We start from the raw sequence: 23325 nt of genomic DNA on the forward strand, positions 1-23325 counted from the left end.
AAAGCTTTTTGTTTGTCCCAGGACTTTTCCATCTCCTTAAATCATTAAAAAAATCATAATTTTTTTTTTTTAATCATAACACCCTGTCTAATCAACACGCAGAAGTGCACCACTCCTCAATTCATCCCCAGTTTAATTGCATTTTATAAATCAACAGTGAGGTAGACTGTGGCTGGAAGACTGGGGCTTTCATGAACCTTTCAGGCATACATTTTTGGTAACCAGTAATGAATACAAGTAGCCTGAAAAAAAAAAACGTGCAAGGCGGAGATACATTTTGGTAGCCCGACAGGAATTCCCAATAGCCCCGAGACGTTGGGCTAGCGATTTTGAGAGCCCTGATCACCATCGACTTTATGATTGTCATATACTTTAACTAGACAGCTGTAAAACAGGATCACACATGAAATGTTATAAATGTAAAATTTGTTCCCAAACCCTTTTTTTGTCTCAAAACTCACTTCCTATTAGTGCCTAATGGACCTTTGCATGAGAGTCAAATGACAGATTATATGTACTGTGTACAGTCCGGGCACGTACCCTTCAATAGGGTGCAGAGCAATGGCCCGTGGTTTCTCCATGCTCTGCCACAAAAGCACTTTCCGGTGCGTGCCGTCCAGGTTCGATACTTCGATACGAGAAGTGCCAGAGTCGGTCCAGTACAGCTTATCATGAATCCAGTCGATGGCAAGACCACCTGAGACCAAAAGAGCAATAAATCAACATGAGCTTGATGTCAGCACTTCTGAATCTCAAAACCATTTCCAATCTCTTTACAGCTGAATGCTTATGGAACAGTACAATACGGACATAAATTATTTATACATGGAAGTGAAAATATTAAAATAAAAAAATTGTTATGGCAGTTTACATTTATTATAATAAACAAAAAGAATGCAATAAAGTATGTTTTATACAAAAATTAGATGTGTGTTACACTTTAATTGGTTTTACCAACAACGGCCACTAGGTGTCAACGGTTTGCTGCATACTCTTGTCACAAATTAATAAATTACTGTCACTGCATTATTATTATTCCTGCTAAAATGTTTTTAATTTTGTGAGATAAAAATTTACATTCAAAATATTGAAGTAAATTTGGGTGTCCTGCTCACGAGACAGCGCCAGTTAATGGGTTAAATCTGGAACCCACAGCAGTGGAAAAGAGGCAAATGTATCTATTAATACACCAGTTTATGATGAGTGATCGTACCTGGGCTTTCAAGACCGGTGGACACGACCTCCTCCACATTGCTGCCATTGAGACTGGCCCTCATAATCCGGTCCAGTGTTACATCAGACCAGTACACCATCTCTCTGTTGTGATGAAAGTCCAGTGCGATGGCATTCTCCAGATTATTCAGTAACAGCGTGTACTCAGAGCGGTGCGGCAGAACCTGACGAATATCAATCCGGTTCGCGAATAACAGAACCGGTTCTGGACCTGGAAACAGATCATACGTGCAAGTTGGAAAACATTTCTGCTTGAAGATTCATGATATACAATTAAAACAGATGATGGGGTGGTTTCCCGGACAGGACTTATCCTAGTCCCAGACTAAAATGCAAGTTTGAGCTACTTTATTTTAAAACCATCGTGCCCTGACATATCCAGGGTTCCCACACCTTGGCTATCTTCAAATTCAAGGACCATTCAAGGACTTTCCAGGTCCAATACCCTCGAATGTGGGGACACATTTCAAGTGAGACCAAGGTTACATTGTGTTACATTTAAAGATACATTGTTACAGTTCCCTTTCGAGGGAACTCGCGCTGCGTCACTGCGGTGACACTTTGGGGACGCCTCCAGGGGTAAGTGCGTCTGAATGTTTATATCAAATTCAACCAATAGCGAGGCTTAACAAAAAAAAGACAGGGTGACGCGGGAGCCTGGAAGTATATCGCTATCTGAAATATTGTCAAAGACGGCGTTACAGGAAGCAGGAAGTATGGCAAGGAAGATGCAGCGTCTCGTTCCCTTCTCAGGGAACAACAGTTACATACGTAACCCGAGACGTTTTCATGTGTCAAACACAACTATGCAAAAAAGCATTTTGGTATGAATCAACATTCACATACAGAAGATATAAGCATTTAAAGTGAACAGTTTAGCACGTGTGCTTAAAGTCTAGAATTTGTATGATATTATCCTACACTACACAGGGAAATATATGGATTTTTCCCCCAGAATTTAGTTATGAACTTTATGCATAAAAGAGATTCAAGCACTTTCAATGACCTGTATCTATGTATGTATATTTTCAAAAACTTCCCAGGACCTTGATTTTTTTCCCCCCAGATTCACAAACTTTCAATGATTTCAAGGACCCATGGGAACCCTGCATATCTTAACATACTGTATATCAGTGCAATTGTTTTGTGTCAAGATCCACACTTGAATTGTTTTTTGCAAGTTATGTTTGAAAAAACAACTTAAATGTCCTAATGTAACTAAGGGCTAGTCCCGACTTAACCCTGTCCGGGAAACCGTCCCAAAGTGTCCAAGATTTAGCCAAGCAGGACATTTTCCTAAATCTTTTGTTGGTGCTGGAACACAAACATAATTGTAACCATACCCTTTAATCTACCCTACTACTGCAATCAGAGGGAAATGAGAGATTTATGTCAGAAATTACTGTAATTGAAAACGCATCATTATTTAATGTAAAACTATGATTATTATAATAGCATAATAATCATTTAAACTATAAACTATAATATTAGTCATGAAGGCCCATTATCGTCTATGTGTTGTATAGGTGGCATTGGATAAATTTGTAAATGTATATTGTTGTATTCTCACCCAAAGCCTTGCAGCTGCGTTTGTCTGGCCGCAACTCGTAGCCTTGTACACACCAGCACTGGAAACCTCCTTCAGTGTTAGTACAGCCCTGACTACAATAACCTTCATCTGCACATTCATCCACATCTGACAGCAGAAACATGAAGAACATCCGTTAGTTTGGGACATTTATAAATGAAAACGACTGTAACAAAAACATCATCCTCAAACCGAAAAAAATACTCCATCAATATTTTTGTTATCCAGTTAAAACATCAAGTGTTTAATTTCTGTCATGAGTTCACATATAATGTATTTAATTCATTCTGCGGTCATGTGATTGTGTTCTCTCACCGTGGCATGTCCTGCTGTCCTGTGCTAGCGTGTAGCCCGTATGACACGTACATTGAACCAAACCTCGTGACATAAGACACTTCTGTGAACAACCTCCATTGTTCACATTACAGTTTTCCTCACTAGACTTGGAACCTATGAACAGAAACATACACGGGTGTTAATTATGTATATTTGTTAATTTTTGTTAGCGTGCGATATGTCGCTGACTCACGGCAGTCCTGATGCGGATGTTCATCAGTTCCATCTTCACAGTCAATGACATCATTACAGACCTTCCTCTGACCGATGCAGCGGCCGTTCGCACACAAGAACTGATCCGCAGCACACGGAGGAGTTTCTACAGTGCCAGAACGAAGACAATGAAACATAACGGATAAGAATTTATGTGTGTATAATATCAGTCGAGAGATGAAGGCGTGTGACCTCACCTGTCTTTTCACATCCCTCTTCATCACTGTCATCAGAACAATCATCCTCACCATCACAGCGCCATGACAACCGCACACATCGACCCGACATACAGCGGAACTGATCGGCCATGCACATCGATGTACCTAACATCACACATCACAGCGGAAATACACATTAGGGGTGAAACAACAGAATTGATGTGGATCAATGCATCGATTACATTTCTAACGATATAATGCATCAATGCCATACATAATATATCGATATGAGATAACTTTATTTGTTTGATATGACACTATGCGTGTCCATTTCCACATTTTCATTTATTTTTGTTTGCTAGTGTCAGCAAAACGGTTGTAGCAGTGAAAACACAGCGAAAGAGATAGAAGATGTTGTGACAGCTATCGGACGCAAATCATGGGTTTGGAAATATTCTGTATTTAGAAAATGGATTGGACAAACAGATCTGCAAAAAACCTTTGCTAGCTGAAACACTAACAGGGTTTCTAAACAATTTTCATTTTAAAATTCCATACTTTTCCAGACTCAAATTTTCAGACTTCCCTACAGATTTTTCCAATGATTGATAGGCTGCAACCTTGAAAAGACTGTTTAAACAATAGGCTAATTATAAATAAAATAATTCTAAATTAAAACATTGATTTAGCATTTTGTTTGTTAAGGTCATAAAAGGCAATCACAATTTTTAAAGGGTTATTAATTTACCCCAAAATAAATTTCTATCATCATTTACTTACCCTCATGTCATTCTAAACTAATAAATGTTATTCTTGGAAACACACATGAAGATATTTTAAGGATTAGTTCACCTCAACATGAAGATGTCCTAATCATTTACTCACCCCAATGCCATCCAAGATGGCAACCAACTCAAAAACTTAAAAACTTTTTCACTGAAGAAAGAAAGACATGGATATCTTGGATGGCATTGAGGTGAGTAATTGAATAGGACATTTTTATTTTGAGGTGAACTAGTCCTTTAATAAAGGGAATGAAATCTATCAGATTTTAAATTTGTGTTAATATAATAAAGTCTTATGGTTTTAAAAGACATGGGGGTGTATAAATGACAAATTTTCATTTTGGGTGCACTATTCCTTTAAGAACTACACCACTGACTTATTTTGTATTTTCAAAAATTTTAAGTCTTTGGCTAAACAAACTTTATATTTAGGATTGGCAAGCCAGCCCTCGGAAAACTTGCATTTTCCCATGTTGTTTGCCCTGAAGTCCACACTCAAATGTAAAAATCAAGGACAATACTCCAGGTGTTTTTTAGTCAAGCAATTTAAGGATAGGGGCGCTGTGATGGCAACTGCAACCTAACAACCAATCACTGCTGACCTCCAGCAGATCAAGTGTAAAAACGATCTTTTGGCAAACACCATCCAAACGCCATGAAAAAATGGTTGTATAATATATATTTATTATATACATTTAGAAATTCTTAATTTTATATTTAGAAAACGAAACGGGGACAAAAGTCTGTAAAATAAATATTTTTCCATACTTTTCCAGACCTGGAAATTACTCGAATCAAATTCCAGTGAACCCTACACTAAAGACTTTGACTGTTGCCATCATAAGCTTGAATTTGTGTGACATTGTTTCGCTCATTATTTATTTCATTAATAAAAAAAGTGTATTTTTTCTTAGTTTGTTGTAAATGTGGCAATTGGGACAGAGATTGTGCCATTTTTAAAGAGTTGAATTAAACAGTTATGTTAAATATTTTGGTTGTATTCGTGAGTTATAAAAAATTTAACTGCGTAACTAAGCTCGTAATAAAGTATCAATAAATTAATTGATTTGTAATTGCATCTACAAAATATCTGATGTATCAGCAAACATCACACATAACACATTTATATCCTGGCATAGACGTACAATAATCATGTGACTTACTGCAGTTTCTTTCATCTGATTGGTCGTCACAGTCGAATTCTCCGTCACACCTCCAACCGGCATTTATACACATTCCACTGCTACACATGAACTCGGCCGAGCGGCACGGCTGGTGCGAGGCTGCATGAGAACAAATCACAACAATGCAAATAATGCTCTTGAAAAGTTAGTGCATGCCAAAAATAAAACCGGTGTGGACCGTGGACAGGTGGAGAGAATACACCTCTATTAAAGTAATGCTTTATGACACACTGAAAACAAAACAGGTGTTGAACATCTGCTCTACGCTGGTGGTCCAACACTTGTGTGAAGTGAACACACAACGTACGCACACATGCACACAGCAGACAGCTTTCCTAAACAAAACCCATTTCACATAACGCACTGTTTAGACATGAACAACCATGTGTTTTTTCCTCTCCTATAATCCTATAACGTCTTAAATAAAACCTGATTGTGAAAAGAGGCAAAACTTACAGCAATCAGATTCATCGGACCAATCTCCACAGTCATCGTCTCCATCACAGTGGTAGATGTCCAGAATACATCGGCCGTATGCGCACTGAAACTCCTCGACGCTGCATGTGGCTGCCATCACTTCGGACGCTGCAGAGAGCCGTTATACAACTTCATTTATCACACGTACATACAAACACAGAGAACCATTCAATCCTGCTGAAGATATAATGTAGCGCTACATTAAGCTCAAACAAGCAGTTACAGAAACAAACCTGTGCACATCATTAGATTTAAAGACTAATGCCACAGTCACATGCAATGTTTCTACGCAGCCCCTGTGTATATGGGCAGCAACCGGATATTATGCATCATGCACTAAAATGTTGCATTGCAGGGCTTGAAATTAACTTTTTAGTAGGCAGCACTGGTGCACCCAAATTTAAAAGTTAGGAGCACCAGTAAAATCCATTGAAAATTATAGGAGCACCACAATTTCACGCTTGACCTGGGCTTGGCCCATTTTTAAACAAGCTATGCTTAAAACGTGTATATTCATGGGGCCCTATAAAAAACATTCAATGATATTTTAAATTTTTATTTTAAATTCACTTTTAATTTTTACAAATCCCATTTTTTTTCTTTTTTCTGCATTATCACTTTTCATTTTCTTTAATTGTTAATTACATGTCACTTATCAAACAGCAAGTTTAATAAACTGAATTCATAAAATGTAAATTAATTTTCATCAAAACATTGCATTTTAATTTTTTATCAAAGTGCTGCATAGCAAAACTTTGTTTAAATTAAAATTTTAAAATTACAAATCATTTGAGTGTGATTATATTACTTAAGAAATCATTATTTGTAAACTTAAAAAGTAGATTTTACTATACAATAGTAATAGATTTCTGTCAACTTCATTACATTTAACAAACTTTTATTTTCATGGGTTGTCAGTGTCTACATGACGATCGTATTTCTCAATGAAATCTGCGTTAAAGCTGAAAGCAGCTCTGAATATGAACTTTATGCATTAGTGTCCCTGGATGATAAAAACAACATTATAAAACGGGCAGTTCTGGTTCTTCATTCTGATTGGTTGAAACGCGTTCTAAGCCGTGATAAAATACCACGGTAAACCCACGGTTCAGACCGCATTACAGAAGTATCACTGCGCCACTGTTGCTTCGTACTGATTTATGAAAATAAACACCACAGTCTTTAATCATATTTTTTATTTGTATACAATTGCACAATTATGGCGATATCCAGATAAATGCCAATAAATATTGTTGAGTCATCTCATCAATAAAGAGAAAACGCTCCCTGAGGGTTTCTACCTCAAATTCATATTTCCGCTATCCACTGGGTGGCGATCTGGGTGGCGATCTTAATTTTATATTTATTTAAATAAGATAATTTTTCTGAAAGGCATTAAACTAAAACTGGGTGGCAACTTTAAAAAAAAAAACGCTGACAGGGAAAGAGTTAAGCATGCTTCCAAGCATATTTGATCATAAAATAAACACCACAGTCTTAAATCATATTTTCATTGTATCTTTGCTGTGTCTGTGTTGGTTGGGAACTGCGCTCTGTTTCAGTCACACTTGATTCTGAGGAACTACTTTGTTTGGCAGAAGAGTAATATTTGTACTAATATAATTACAACTTATTTGTGTTTTATTTTATAAAATCCCGCTAACGTTATGCATATGAAGTAACCGTTTTATAAAAGCAATAAGCCCCAAGAAGCAGTGTGTTACCAGTGCATTTTATAACAGCTAAGGGGCGTTGTTAGGCACGACGCGAAGCGGAGTCCCTGGATTGTATAAACAACATGAAACTGAGACGTTTGCTAATTATTCCACAGTATATACAAACATTTTGTAAAGAAATTTAAACAGGTCGAATCACAACATTTATTTGCACTCCCACAAACGCTCCCAAATATATTTTAAGGTCACGCCAATTCAATTTCAGGAGCATATTGGACCAAAATTCGAGGCCCGTATTGTGTTTTAAATTCACACGTCATGTTCCTGATGTGCTTGCATTGTCATGTTTGCCTTTATAAAAATAATACAAAATAGCATTATGCAATAGTGAAAAAGGTCACACATCTACACAAATTCACACGTCACCAAAATTTTGTATGCATGAGCTTGCGTTTCCAGTTTGCCGCATGCATGCATATGAATTAAAGTCCGTAGAACGAAAGTCTTGTGTGACCGCGGCATTACATCATCTGGAACATTTAGGAGCAAGTTTGACTAGACGGGTACAACAGGTAAAGACCTCACCAAACCTATACACACACACACACAGACTTACGGCAGTTCTCTTCATCCGTTCCATCTTTGCAGTCTGTGTCTCCATCACAGTACCAATGTTCTGCTATACAGCTGCCATCTGAGCAGCGAAACTCTTTATCTGAACATTTCCTTTTATCTGCACACAAACACAGAGCATCATTTCAGCATCACTTCCTATCCAACATCATATATATCACATTACATTACATTCAAAGATCACATGACTCAGTTTTAATGAGGATTTTGGAGAAGTGGCACAACAAATTCTCACAATGTCTATATGATGTTGATTAAAAGTAATGCTTATTCAGAAAAGAGATTTTTTTTAAGTGAATGTAAGAAAAGTAACAGCTCAATGTTAAAAAAGGTTATGTAAGGGATAATGTATAGTTATTAAATGGTTATTTACCTCATAAGTAAGGTAAGGAGCATTAAATATAGATTTGACATTTTTTATTTAGCTCATTTTAATAAATGCAGACCTTCCGCGAGGAAAGCCCGTTTAGTTTCGGTTTTAAGATTAGAGAAGACGTTCAAATGTCACAAACACACTATTCGGTTTAATTATTTGAAAATATAATGGTCATATTATTATCTTTAATGTCTGTGTAATATTAAACTATACCTGTCAAACTGATTTGAAGCATCCGGGTTACTGTGTGCTATTCGTTTTGAGCGACTGGAAATAACAAACCTGAAAATGTTGCGACTGACCAATAAGAATCAAGCATTCCAATGATTCGTGTAATAATGTTATTAGGACCTTTAGCTATTTAGCATTTCCGTCACATCTAGTTTTCTGTAATAATAAAAATGTCAATAAGGATGTAACTTGAAACGACACTGAAAATCAAAAATCTATTCAGATGAGAGTCTGTGAAAACCCTTTATAGCCTTAGTGCTAGAAGCTACAAACGTAAAGAGGTTCAGGTTACAAAGATTCAGCACACTGCAAAAAATTACTTTATTACTTAATATCTTTGTCTTGTTTTCAGTACAAATATCTAAAGGGACACTCCACTTTTTTTGAAAATTGGCTCATTTTCCAGCTACCCTAGAGTTAATCATTTAATGTTTACCGTTTTGGAATCCATTTAGCCGATCTCCATGTCTGACAGTCCTACATTTAGCATAGCTTAGCATAATCCATTGAATCTGATTAGACCATTAGCATCGCGCTAAAAAATAACCAATAATGATATTACGCAGTGCCCGAAAATAGTCCCCTGCTATTAAAAAGTTACCAAGGGGACTATTTTCGTCTGCTGCGTAATATCATTCCGCCTGCTGGACCCATGTTACGACAGCAAAGTCCTTGATTATTATGCCTGAATGAGAGTATAGTTCCTAACCATATCTGCCTAGAAAATCACAACTTTTAATTTTCTGTCTTAGCACACAATGTAACTACAGAAGAGTCAAGTTTTAAATAGGAAAAATATCCAAACTCTGTGGATATTCTTTAGAGTGATGCTAATGGTCTAATCAGATTCAATGGATTGTGCTAAGCTATGCTAAAAGTGGTAGGAGAGCTGGAAAATGTGCATATTTTTTAAAAAGTGGAGTGTCCCTTTAAATCAAGATTTTCTTGATAAGCAAAATGACTTAAAAAAATAACAAATAATAAATAATAATAAAAACAAGACAAAAATACTAAGAAAGTCATACAGAAAACAGAAATATAATCAATCAATGAAAACAACACAACAACATGAGCTCCTGATGTACGGCCAGAACTCATAAAACATAAAACTATTCAAATGCAATTAAAGTATCTTATGTAATCGAGAAACTCTATAGCTAATGTTAGCTTGAGTTTCTTCTATAAAGGCCCCGCAGGAGTTTATGTGCTATGTATTTATTGCAAATACAAAATTGTTCCTATTTTGATTTAGTATCCTCTTTTAATAAGTTTAGATATATACATTTATTATGAACTGCTATTTTCATTTTAAATGTACTTTGGATCCAATCATACGACAGCACACTGAAAACTTAAACCTTAAATCTCCAGTGAAGTAATCCTATAACAACCTTCAGCATGTAAACTATACTTCTTATATTAAAGACATGTTTAGTAGAGACGGATCAGAGCCGGAGGATGTAAATGATTGTGAAGTAAGTTGAAACTTACCACACTGTTCATCACTGTTATCACCGCAGTCATTATCTCCATCACAGTGCCAAAGACTCCGGATACAATATCCATTCTGACAGTGAAATTCATCTTCCTCGCATTCCCGTGGAGCTGCACGCACAAACACACACACGTACGCACGCACACACGCAACAGGTATGAAACAGATGTCAGTAATGAGTTCAAGCAGTGAACAAATGAACAGCTGAAAATGAAAACCATTTTGCTTCCTTCAAGAGTTTACAGTTAATAAATAGTTTAAGTCTCCTTGAAGACAAAACCACAGCTAACTAGACTTAAATCTTTAGGTGAATTATTTAACTATCTTTTATTAAGATATTTATTAAGGGTGTAATTTTTGTGCCCCTAATAACACAATCTTCCAGCACAAATTCACCCAAGCGTTGAGTGAAGGTTTCTCTGAATCTCACACCTTTTGCTGAAATTGAGATGAGTTTGCTCTTGTGCATCCTCTGATGGGAAATTGTGTATGATTGCTGTTGTGTCATTTGGACACAATACCAACCCTTCATCACCTACACATCACAGTAAAAGATTTACCTGACTAACACTACATTATTTTTCTTTCAACACAACAACAATAACAGATTCTTTAACAAGACGTTATCTTCCAAGTAAAAAACAAAGTCTTATCTTCCCGATCAGTTAATCTACTCAACAATCTCTGCTTTCAACTAATAAATGTTTTCCTCTACAAAAAACTTAAAATAAATACATTGCGACTTTTATTGCCAATGTCTGCGAATAGCCGTAAGGCCAGAAAACATTTAAAAACGAAATATCACAACTTTTATAAACACAATTTTGCCCCAAATGCTTTTATTAAGCAACCAAACAAACAAAAAGAAAAAAAGTTTAAAGTGACAGAACACATTTTGTTAAGGGAATCTGATTAATTACTGGGAATCTTGAAAACTTTTCATGGAAATTACATGGGAATATATGGAAACTGTGGCACACAGATGATGTTGAGGAAACTAATGTTTGTATTTGATATACAATTTGTATAAAACACCCATTCCTTAATTCCTTAACTTTCCAACTTGGAATACTTCCAAAATTCCCAAGCATTACAACACCAATCGGTAGAGCACTATGTTAGTAGTGCTAAGGTCATAGGTTTGAAATGAAACACCTTGCCTTAAAAAATGTAAGTGGCTGCCAAATGAATAAGTGTAGTGCTGCGTACACACCAGAAGTAAATTTAACTATTTGTGCGAGTAGATTACATAGAAATTCAATGCAAACATGCGGATAAATGGGAATTTGCGGCAGGGCGATGCAAAGGCTCAAATTTGGTTGCATAGTGGTGGACGATATGTATCACGGTAGAATTTTTTTTCTTGTAATAAGGTTTTTATGTTATTACAAATTTTAATGCACAAAAAAAACTTATACATGCATAAAAAAAAGAAGATAAAAACAAACAAAATTCAAGCTCACTAAAATATAAACAGTCAGTGATGAAAGAATGATGTTCATTATATATCTTATTAAAGGTAGAAAAGTGACTTAGTCAAGAGCAGTGAGAGATTTTCACAAAAACGGACAAGAGCAACATTTGGTAACTTCCCCTTTAAGACCAGATCCAATCTACTGTTAGACTTGTGCTTTCTATTTCAGCTGTTTACTTTTTTTAAGACCTAAATGGACATGTTTATGAGGATACTTGTAAAGACATGAATTTTGATGCATATATGTGTTTAAGGCAAATAGAGCTGCAAAAATGCTCACAAGCTTAGAAGCTGCGGTTGTGCGACCTGCGCGCTTTTCTCACACAAAAACAGCGCGCGCATTTAGCACTGTTGTTTGTGTTTCAATGGCTTAAAATCACTTGTTTAAAAAGGCGGTGCTTAAATACATATGTTACGTTTTCATGACAACGCAAAATTTGTTGAGGGATCCACATGATTAAGTGTAGTAGTAACTGTGGTCATTTTCTCTGCTTGGACCCTGATGCTTATGGATAATATGAGCATTTTGCTTTTCTCTATAAAGTTTTAGACGCTATGATCAAACACTCAAAAAGTAATTGAGGAAAATCCAAGCAGGACTTCATCGCCAATTTCTTACTGAGGTCATGCACCGTAGAAAGTCAAACTCAGTATTCGTGTTTGTTTCTGATTCCAAATGGCACACTCGAATCAAATGAGAAATTTCTACCCTGACATCCCTCACCAACACCTCACACTCTTCTGCAGTCTGTTTCTCATTCTTATTTTATACCCTTAATTCACAGGACACATGAATTATTTCATCCGCCTGTTTAAATAATAAAACACAACAAGGACCGGCCGACAGCAACAGCAAGACACACAAAGAGAAGCTTGAAATAATGAGCAGAGGACCGTGATGGTGAGACACTTACAAAGCACGCTTATGAAAAATTCATGGAGAGCTTATGGCAGACAGACCCCCCATCATGAGGTCTACCTCCAGAGCGCTGAAATATGGGTCAGACGTATTGACTTCAAAACATTTCCATTTGTTTTTTCCTCTCACTGCTGCACAAACAAACAAACTCTCTATTCACTGGTGAGGACTGCAATGCAACAAATTCTTGCGAAGGAAAGTTTAACATTTTTCTTTCTTATGCACATATAGACTGGTACTATCACTCGAGACCATGTATGATATCGCATGCCGTATATTATGGCATATATATATATATATATACTCAATCAGTTGATGGCAGGTTCTCCATATATCCGTTTTCCTTACACGCATATTAACTATAGAAATAGGATCTGATTCAGGCTTTTGGATATTTGTGCAATTGCACCGGGCGGCGCTGAGTAAATGTATTTATTGCAGATGAATGTGGGCACTGTGCTGTCTGGCATATTATCACTGTACAAACAGTCAGTTGCGTCTATAGTAAATGTAAACAGAGGGAACAAAATAGATGGATGTGTCAAAACATCGGAAAAACGCAAGCTGTTGTTTAACCAGTTTAACATGCAATGAAATCTGGTAGTTTACTACAATGACATGTACAATGACTTAACTGCATTTGATGTTCTGACCCTTTGTGAATCTTTGTGACTACTGTACATCCATTCTTAAAACGGCACAGCCCTTTTTTTTTTTGGGGTGGGGGATAGTAATGTACACCATCAAATTAATATAAATCTGGCATTTTATTTATAATATAACACTTTTGTGACTGGAGGTGAAAAAATGTTATAGCAGTTTAGATTTATTGTAATAAATAAAATAATGCAATAAAGTATATATTTTATACATAAAATTATCACAAAAAATGAGGTTTGTGCCACACTTTTAGTGGTTTTAACACCAACAACAATCAACGGTTTGCTGCATACTCTTGTCACAAATTAATAAATTACTGTCACTGCATTATTATTACTGCTAAAAGGTTTTACATTTAAAACTACATTCTTATGCTGCGTTTACACCAGCCGCATTAGAGGTGGCAAGTGCGGGTGATTTACATGTTAAGTTAATGCAAAGACGCGATTAGCCATCTTGCGGCGCGGTAAGCAAGGTAGGCGCAGCACGTATGCCGCTGGAAGCACGCGAGTTGAAAAATATTAACTTTGGGATTTCCGCGCCACGTTAATCAGGACCTTGATGTAGTAGTGATGTGAAAACAGGAAGCGAGCGGAGTCTCAGCAGAGTTGCAGAAGCCACTCCCATGACACGAATTTCCACGTGAATGTCTTGAATGAATAGAATTTCACTCGCAACTTTCACACTCAAATGAAGCGAGTACACTCAAATGCTCAACTGTCCAACTATGCGCGAAAAGCGCATTTTTTGCCGCCTCTACCACGGCTGGTGTGAACGCAGCATCAAGCTGGGTTCACACAAGATGCGTTTGAGGCGTCAAATTCGCGTCTACCGTGTGTAGTTGGACGCTTCAACATTTTGAGTTTACTCGCTTCAAATTCTAGTCACATCATGAGAGGGGCTTCTGCTACTTGGCTTGCTTCCTGTGATCAAGTCACTACTAGAGCAAGCTCCTGATTGGTTAACGCTGCACGTTTTTCCACCAAAGTTAAAATTTTTCAACTCGCGGGTTTCCCGCGGCAACGCTCAATTCGCAAGGCGGAATCGCGTCTAGCACTCCACGCTAATCACATCAATCGTGCCACAAGACCTCCAGACGCACGTCAACACGTCTTCACATTGACTTAACATTGAAATCCTTCGCGCTTGATGCCTCTACCGCAGCTAGTGTGAAAGCAGCATTAGACCTTTCCAACGATATATAGTTTGTCGTGATACATCAAAATTTACATGCAGAATATTGAAGTAAACTCAGAGAATACTATCAGTCCTGAATAAATCTTTAAACTACACGTAAATGTACTTACGACAGTCCTGTTCATCCGAGTCGTCCTCACAATCGTTGTCTCCGTCACACAACCATGAGCGACGAATACATTTCCCATTATCACAGTGAAAGTCCAGCGGCGAGCAGGTGGGCAATACTGTAAAAATTACATACAAACAAAACACATATTAGACGAAATCAGAAACAAATTTGAAAGAGTACAACACTTGCTTGAATAAACACATCAAATATATCTTCTTATCATGTGTCTTAATAATCTGTTATAAATCATTTCCAGTTTTTAATCACGGTGCGAGTGCTTATATTTAGTTTTACAGAACCAGGACAGTAGCAGCATCGAAAGTTAGAAAACCTTGTGGCTGATATCACAGTTTTTCCATTCACACGCCATGCGAAAGTCTTTTATTAAAGAAATCTTTGGAGCTTTGGTGTGTTGACTTTACTTATACTTTTCAAATATGACTTTTAGTGGAGCACCAATGTGATGTCAGTGTGCGTGCTTTTGTTTTCCTTTTGCTATTCATCACATTGAAAAATAGCACAAGCAGAATGCATTGTGGGATACAGTACTCCACAGACTTTTTGTTGTAAGAAAATATCGCAGGTCATCCAGGGATCCCAAATGCAACAATCATACAATATTCATTATATACCATGCACATACTGTTTAAGAATACAGTTGGAGCAACTAAGAATTTTTTGCAGTCATTTAAACGTTGAGCAAACGTTGTTTAAAGATTTTCATCTCTCACATCTCATTTCATCTGATTCCTGGAGGAGCTCAAAACACCAGCACATACTTTCAACTCTTCGCGAGATGGTCATGGCAGACGTCCAACAGCTCAATGCATACTTTCACCTCACCGTGAGATGAGCTTCAATACGTTGCCCAGTCTCCCAGGAATGTTAGAAAATCCAAATCCAAAATCCAATCCTGTCATTATTTTCCCATTATGAGGTTTATCAGAATGTCCGGTACTTGTTTTCATACAATAAAACAAATGGTGACTGGTTTGGACTTGTGCACTATATTCAAAATTTATGAGGTCCCCACTTATGTTCACAGCTTGGAAAGAAGCACGCTGGATATTCAATCTCCTCTGGTGTTCATCCGATGAAAAAAGGTTTAAAATGACACAACAGAGTAACAAATTTTACTATTTTAGTTGAGGTGAAATACTCCCTATAGTGCTTCGAAATATAGACGTGTACTGGTTTACTGGTTGACAGGAAAGTGTGTTGCCATGACAATTAGCCTTGAGCACAATCCTTCTGAAAGTCACACGAAAAGACGTCTCTCAATTCAGCTTCATGTTCTTTTAATAGACGTCTGATGAGCAAACACACCATGAATCTGAATTGTCTACATCATTTATACATCAAGCTTTATGAAGAAACCTGAAATGTTAAAGTACATAAAACACATCTGTCTATGATGGCCTTAGCATTACGGATGTGCGCTGTGACTAATTTAACAGTCGTTTAAGCAAAACGTTTGTAGTCGACTAGTTTAAAGGATAAAATGCACCGAAGACAGTCCAAAAACCTGCGTGTGTAACGTGCGTCGTGTATGAATACGATCCATCATTTATTAATAAACAACCACCCCATCATTATTGCAGCTAAATAAAGGTCACATATTTGGTGCGCTTGTATTATTATTGTTTAACATGTTCTGATGCGCCAGCTCCAAACTTAACGTGATAATTTTCCACCCTGGTATAAAGCTATTCAGACTCAATGAAGCATTCTCTCTCCAAATAACTGTTAACAGCAAGAAACATGCTAACACTAGGGCTGTAACAATAAATCGTGTGTCCCATTAAAAAGACCCGTCTAAAATTGATTCTGAATCGCAAGGCTGCGATTTTTTGTTTCATGCGCAGCTTGTGCGTGTACTATGGCATTTTGGTCAGTAAGAAGACCTTATCAATCTAAAATCATTACGAGTCAGATTTTTTATAACGTGCATTTAAAAAATCAACACTTGTTAAACAAAATCATTCTAAATATTATTTTATTATCATGAAAATACCTGAAACAATCCAAGGAACGGCGATATAAATATTCCTCTAGACATTTCCTGGAATAGCGTTTGTAATGCTACTTCTACCACTAAGATGATACAAATAAAACGTAAAGGTACCGTTAGAATGTAAAACTGTATTTAGGCGTAGATGAATAAAAAAAGTTAATATCGTGAGCCTCAAACACGATTGTTTCCTCCTTTTTATGTAAACCTCATGCATGCAAAAGACCGCTGGAAAACAGACCAATCGCGACATAACACCAACGTCACTCGTGATGTACGCCTCAACATTAAATTACACAATAAATTAATTTCAATGTTGTTACAATGCTAAAAACAAAGTTGTGGGTGCTAAGTTAGTGCTATATGCTAGTTAATGCTATGTGCTAGCGTTTAGGCTGAAGTTCTACTATTGACGTTAAAGTTACGTTTTGCAGGTCCATACTGAAAAAACACAAACTTATCACTCAGAAACGTCCATTAGCAATCTCCAAACAATAGATCATTCCTCAAAATCTGATCCGGACTCAAACATAAGATCTGTTTACATACACACAGAGCTACTGAAGGAGAAACATCCAATCAGAGCAGAGCTCAATGCTATTATTCATGACCCTTTTAAAAAAGGTAAAAATAGACCATTTCATTCTAAAGGCAAATGAACATGTAAATGAACATGTAAATGAACATGTAAAACTGACTCTTTTTTTTTGCACCTAATAAATACACAAACCTTCTATGTAGATATCAGAGAACAATTTAACAGATTATTTCAATGCATTCTTTGGCACCTTTAATAAACGCAACATCATGTCACAGCTCTCTCTCAATAGCTCAGTTATTTATTTAGAGCAAATGGGATCACAGCGTGTGAGAGGTGAAGTAAATGACGTGATGGACTTTTGCTTGCTTCAGGCTGCTGTAATATCTCATCTGCTAACAGCTACTGTAAGTGCTTTTGCTGATTATGGGTAAAGTCAGTGTAAATATTAGCTTATAGGCTATGCCAATTTGGCATGACATGGCTTGTATAATTTCTGCGGTGTGGAAAATGAGGGCGCAATCCAGCCATTAAAAGCTCGAAACCTCATAGAATTTGGCAAATTTTGCATTAAATATTTTTTAACCATTAGAAGTTATACAAATGCCAGTTATTTTCCGTGTGTTTTATTACCTATCACAGAAATACAGGTAAACAGAAGAAACATAGAGCTTCAACAGGTTTCATTTCAACAGACTATAAGCACCTGACTTTAACACCTAAAATGTGTTTCATTAATAAAATCATGCAAAACAAAAGGCTGTAACCTGGGTTGTCAAGTCTTTGATGGGCACTATAGCAAAATCAAAACCTATGTGGTTTCAGAGAGAAATGAAAAGCGTGTTAGTGCAGCACTACTCTGATTTGACTCCTTGCAAAAAGGATATACTAGCGGGTGACTGATGAGATTGGTTGATATGCGATTTCTTTTTTCTTAAATTCAGGACAACAGATTGTAAGGCCCTACATATCTTACATAAAAAAAAAATTTTCACGTGAGGTAAATGATTTAGTTTCTGCTTAGATACACTATTTAAAATAATTTATTATGTATTTCAAATATTTCACTTTAACCTGTTACGTTAAAATTATGGTTTTAATCGAAATAAAATGAACAGTAATTTGAACAATAGAATATTTGGATTTTTTGTGTAGTCGACTACTGTTTTAGGTGTCGACTAGTGGCAGCTGTAGCGTTTAGTCGACTAGTCTCACACATCCCTACTCAGCATGCATGCATACCTGTAAGATTTTGCATCTAACTGTAAGCTCTTCAGATGTCTTTTAAAATGTTTCAAACACTTAAAAAAAAGTATATTTATAAATATTTTGCATAACAAATGTTTATTCATTTTGACCAATTTTCTATTTGTCTGTGATTTACTGTAATTATAATCGTCTTACATCAACCTCATATTGGCCAATCAGCTACATTGTTTCGACCATTTAAAATCCCATATAGGTCGACCACTATTGAATAATGTTTGAGGGTGTCAAGAATATCATTTACTTGGTAAAATTTTTGTTTCAGTCATTTAAGTATCAGTTGTTTGTGTGTGCACGACTCACTGCAGCCATCCTCGTCGCTGTGATCACCGCAGTCGTTGTCGCCGTCACACTGCCACTGTGCAGGGATGCATGTACACTCTCCAAACGCACTGACTGCACATGTGAAGTGATTTCGTCCACACGAGCATTCGGCACCGCTTAACACACCTGAAACACACATACAGTCATGTTCATTTATCAAATCAGGAATCAAGAATCAAATAAATCAATAAAAAATTTTTATCAAATAAAGAGATGGATTCATATACATTTGTTCACTGTTCATGGCCTGTCTGATATTTGTATTAATAATTATTACAAAAGTTGAATTAAACCTGTAGAAATACATTGTTCATTTATGTCAACGAATCCAACTTTACTGTGTTCACAAACTTTTAAAAATATTCCAGTGTTTCCCATATATAGGCTCTACTTGGGCGGTGCGCCCAGGTAAATTGCGACCCGCCCAGGAAAAAAAAACTTTACGAACTTCCGTATTTTCTGAACTCGACTGGATGACCCGTGTTTTTTTGAGAGAGAGAGAGAGAGAGAGAGAGAGTTTCATAGCTCTTCAGATTCAGATCAAATGAAGATGTTACTGGGGGAAGACAGACACCCATCAGCTGCTGCTAAATTCATTTATCAGTTGCACACCATCAGAAATAATCCACAGCCCTGATCTTGTACAGTATTTTTATTTTACCTCTCATCTGCCCCCATAAATGTACATTTGTATACTTCATATGTTTATATTTCAAAGTCTACTTTATATTGTAAATATCCTCTGATTCTATTTTATTTTATTTGCAGTAGTACTTCATCCATCACCCACGCACCTTAGCTTAATTGCACCTTAATGTTTGTTAATATTGTGTTATTGTATGTTTCTTGTTTTATGTATAATGCTTTGGCTATATTGTAAGTGACACAATCATGCCAATAAAGTTCTTTAAATTGAAAAAAAAAAATTGAAATTGAGAGAGAGAAGAGAGAGAGAGAGAGAGAGAGAATTTAAAGTTCTTTAAATTGAAAATTGAAATTGAGAGAGAGAGAGAGAGAGAGAGAGAGAGAGAGGAGAGGAGAGAGAGAGAGAGGAGAGAGAGAGAGAGAGAGAGAGAGAGAGGAGGGGAGAGAGAGAGAGGAGAGAGAGAGAGAGAGAGAGAGGAGAGAGAGAGAGAGAGAGAAGATGAGAGAGAGAGAGAGAAGAGGAAGAGAGAGAGGAGAGAGAGGGGAGAGAGAGAGAGAGAGGAGAGAGGGGAGAGGGAGAGAGGTGGGGGTCGGGTGACCGTGAAGATGATGTACGCGTCATAAACTCATCATCCAGCGCGACAAACTGGATCAACTGCAGCACATACGGAGCAGCCAGGGAACTACACTGCGACCAAAATAGTCGCATATGCTTATGTGCATATGTGTTTATAGCATCTAAGTTGGCTTCATTTTGCGTGCAAGCATGTTGTGTCTCTCCCGTTGAGTGTCCGTTCACGTGCTCTCTGTTTCTCAATGAATTGGGTGCGACGCGAAGCAACCTCAGTGCCACATTGTATCCTTTCATGTTTCTGAACTTTAGCAGAGTTTTACCATTAGCGGTCTTTCTTCACTGAGGACGCGGGACCCGTACGGTTCCGGGTTTATATTTTAAATGGTCAGTCGGGTCCGGGTCGGTCCTAGTTCATTACTTCGGGTCCCAAGTCTGATTAATATTGTATGTAAAACCTGAATCCATCGGAGAACGGCCGCGAGCATCAGTCACATTTATAATCTATAGACCTGCACTGTCTATTAATAGGCTATATACATAGTATTGTATATATTGATACAGTGGTGAGAGGTTTACACACACTCGATTTTTATACTCTCTTCTTCAGAGTACTTACATTTTACTTATGTATTGGTATATAAAGACAGTTTAAACAAATTTGTAAAAAAGTTTTTTTAGATAATTCCTGCCTATCCTGCCTTTAAGTCAAAATATAGGTGTGTTGATGCGTGTCTGGAGGTCTCGCGGTGCGTCTAGTTCACGGGAATGGTGCGAATTGAGCATTGCCACGGGAAACGCACAAGTTGAAAAATTTTAACTTCGGTGGAAAAACGCACTGCGTTAACCAATCAGGAGCTTGCTTTAGTAGTGAAGTGATTGCAGGAAGCAAGCGGAGTCGCAGAAGCCCCTCCCATGAAGCAAATTTCTGCGTGAATGTCTCGATGACTAGAAATTCACACGAGAATGAAGCGAGTACACTCCAAATGTTCAAGCGTCCAACTACGCGCAGTAGACGCGAATTTGATGCCTCTAAAAACAATGACCCTTTCTAGGGAAGAATGCAAGCTTGGCATAAAAACGCTGCTAACACAGGGAAGGTGACCAGAGGCCGTTTTTTTATGAACAAATTAAAATCTATCTTCAATTATGGCAAGAAACTGTAAAATGTAAACTGTAACTAATTGTCAAAACAATCTTAACGCCTGTAACAGATGTAACTGATCATTATTGACTGACTGAGGCTCTGCACGCTAGCCAAGTTGACTTTTGCAGGTTTTCTAATGGTAGAATACCGAAGGTTGTCATCTCCATAACTAAAGTATCTCTGCTGAAAGCGCACCGCATGTCCAAGATGGAGGTGACGACGGGAAAAGTGCAATTTGTGTGCTTCTTGGATATAATTACAACAAACATTGTATCAACAACTCGAAAAGCGAGGTGAACAACTAGTAAAATAACACTTGATGATAATGAAACCTTTATTCTGACATAGATGCATTGACTTACATGCGACTGTTGCCAGAGTGCGCATATAAGGGAAGTTATACACCGTGTGTATTGTTCATTATATATCATTACGAGAAAAGTTTAAATTAATGATTTTCCAAATACATTGACTCATTTTACTATCATTTTACAACGTTTAAATCGCATGAAGAAGCTGGCGGTTTGATTGCCATATACGCACACTTTTATGTCATTGGCTATATGCCACAGCAGTAAAGGCTTATTGCACTATTAAAGTTAACGATTATTCCATCGTTAATTTAAAACAAATCATCAAATATTGGGAATTGCATTAATTTACATCCCTTATCTCAGCCAAATATTGTCCTATCCTAACAAACCATACATCAATGGAAAGCTTATGATGTATAGAACTCAATTATGACTGGTTTTATGACTGGTTTTCTGGTCCAGGGTCACATTTCTACCTTAAACATTTTTGCTTCCTATCAAAGTTTGTGTAATTAGTTTTGTTTGAGTTTTTCTGAACTCCTTATGGCTAAAAATGACAGTAGATCCTGAAGTAAACCCACTGAATAAGTGGGCGCTGTTGTGCTCGATAAATTATAACATAAGTGACAAGCAATAAAACCTGTTTTTCCACATGAGTAGAGAATGTGTATGAGGTAATATGACGACATTGTGGGATATATAACACAAGTTTTCTATTACACACACACCCCACACAATGAGTGAGTCTTCAGACAGCTTCAGATATAAATCACATCAGAGGAAGATGAGAGGAAACACACACACAGTCATTTCTTTACTGTCTTTTACTGCAAGCCTGAGACCAGATTGTAAACAAAAGAAAAAAACAACAAATTAGTTTTACACAAAGCAAATCATGCTTATTGTAAGTCAAATTTTTTGTCCAAAGCTGTTTGGAGATATTGACGCCAATTCTTGGAAAATGGCGTACACAACCAGCCAAATGTCTGGAAACACTTGATGAACTTATTTTAAATGATCTCAAAAACCTTTTGATCTTAAGGTGTGTGTTTTTGTCAGAAAATAGTTTGGAAATTGGAAAATCCCAGCATGCATATAAACTCCAAAGCTGTTTACGGACGTCCCATAACACACTTCATGAAGCTGGTGGACAACAGAGCTGTTATCTAGGTAACACTATATAATTCTTACAGTATACGTTTATATGTGTGATTTTAAGGTTTAGATGACTTAACTATTGTAGTATATGGAAAGCAATAACAATAATAAGAGAAAAAGTGGGTGTGTGCAAACTTTTGACCGGTGCCTACATCGAATGAGTTTCAACGAAACATCCAATTTGTTCAAACCAAAATGACCATTACAACTCACCACAAAATGTGTTAGAAACCTTCAACCCTTCCAATCTCCTATGGGCTCAAAAACATTTCCAAATGAGGTCAGGAAAAGTTTCATTTCAAGGGAAAACAGTCAATGTTTTTTAATAACTATTCCGGTCCACCACCCTTCCATCATATATTTGTGGTTTACCACGTCTATGAGTTTCATGAGAATTGATTTGTGTGCATTCAGAGATTTTCATGCATTGAAAAGTGTCATATGCATTGTATTACGCATTGATGTCCTGGGTCAGAATGCAGGATTAGACAGTGAAAGCAGCATCTTCACAAAGAGAAAGAGAGAAGTCAAATGCAAACATGAGGAAGCCAGCTGAGAGAACCGCACGACTCTGGGTTTCTCTTTTACTCGCTCAAATAATTAC

General features: G+C 37.0%; 1 protein-coding gene across 3 annotated transcripts in view; it reads right to left on the reverse strand.

Annotated features, from left to right (window-relative positions):
- The window catches only part of lrp4 (low density lipoprotein receptor-related protein 4), a 111624-nt gene that overhangs the window by 33325 nt on the left and 54974 nt on the right, over positions 1-23325 (reverse strand). For all 3 annotated transcript variants that reach the window (XM_065261863.2, XM_065261862.2, XM_065261864.2), the window contains exons 2-13: positions 18866-19012; positions 14746-14862; positions 10382-10495; positions 8267-8383; positions 5954-6082; positions 5477-5596; positions 3568-3693; positions 3351-3476; positions 3137-3271; positions 2804-2929; positions 1214-1444; positions 541-697 (exon numbers count right to left, since the gene is read on the reverse strand). In XM_065261863.2, the coding sequence (XP_065117935.1) occupies positions 541-697; positions 1214-1444; positions 2804-2929; positions 3137-3271; positions 3351-3476; positions 3568-3693; positions 5477-5596; positions 5954-6082; positions 8267-8383; positions 10382-10495; positions 14746-14862; positions 18866-19012 (1645 nt within the window). The remainder of the gene's footprint in view (positions 1-540; positions 698-1213; positions 1445-2803; positions 2930-3136; positions 3272-3350; positions 3477-3567; positions 3694-5476; positions 5597-5953; positions 6083-8266; positions 8384-10381; positions 10496-14745; positions 14863-18865; positions 19013-23325) is intronic.

This window comes from Paramisgurnus dabryanus, chromosome 2 (assembly GCF_030506205.2).
Source record: "Paramisgurnus dabryanus chromosome 2, PD_genome_1.1, whole genome shotgun sequence".
NCBI lineage: Eukaryota > Metazoa > Chordata > Actinopteri > Cypriniformes > Cobitidae > Paramisgurnus > Paramisgurnus dabryanus.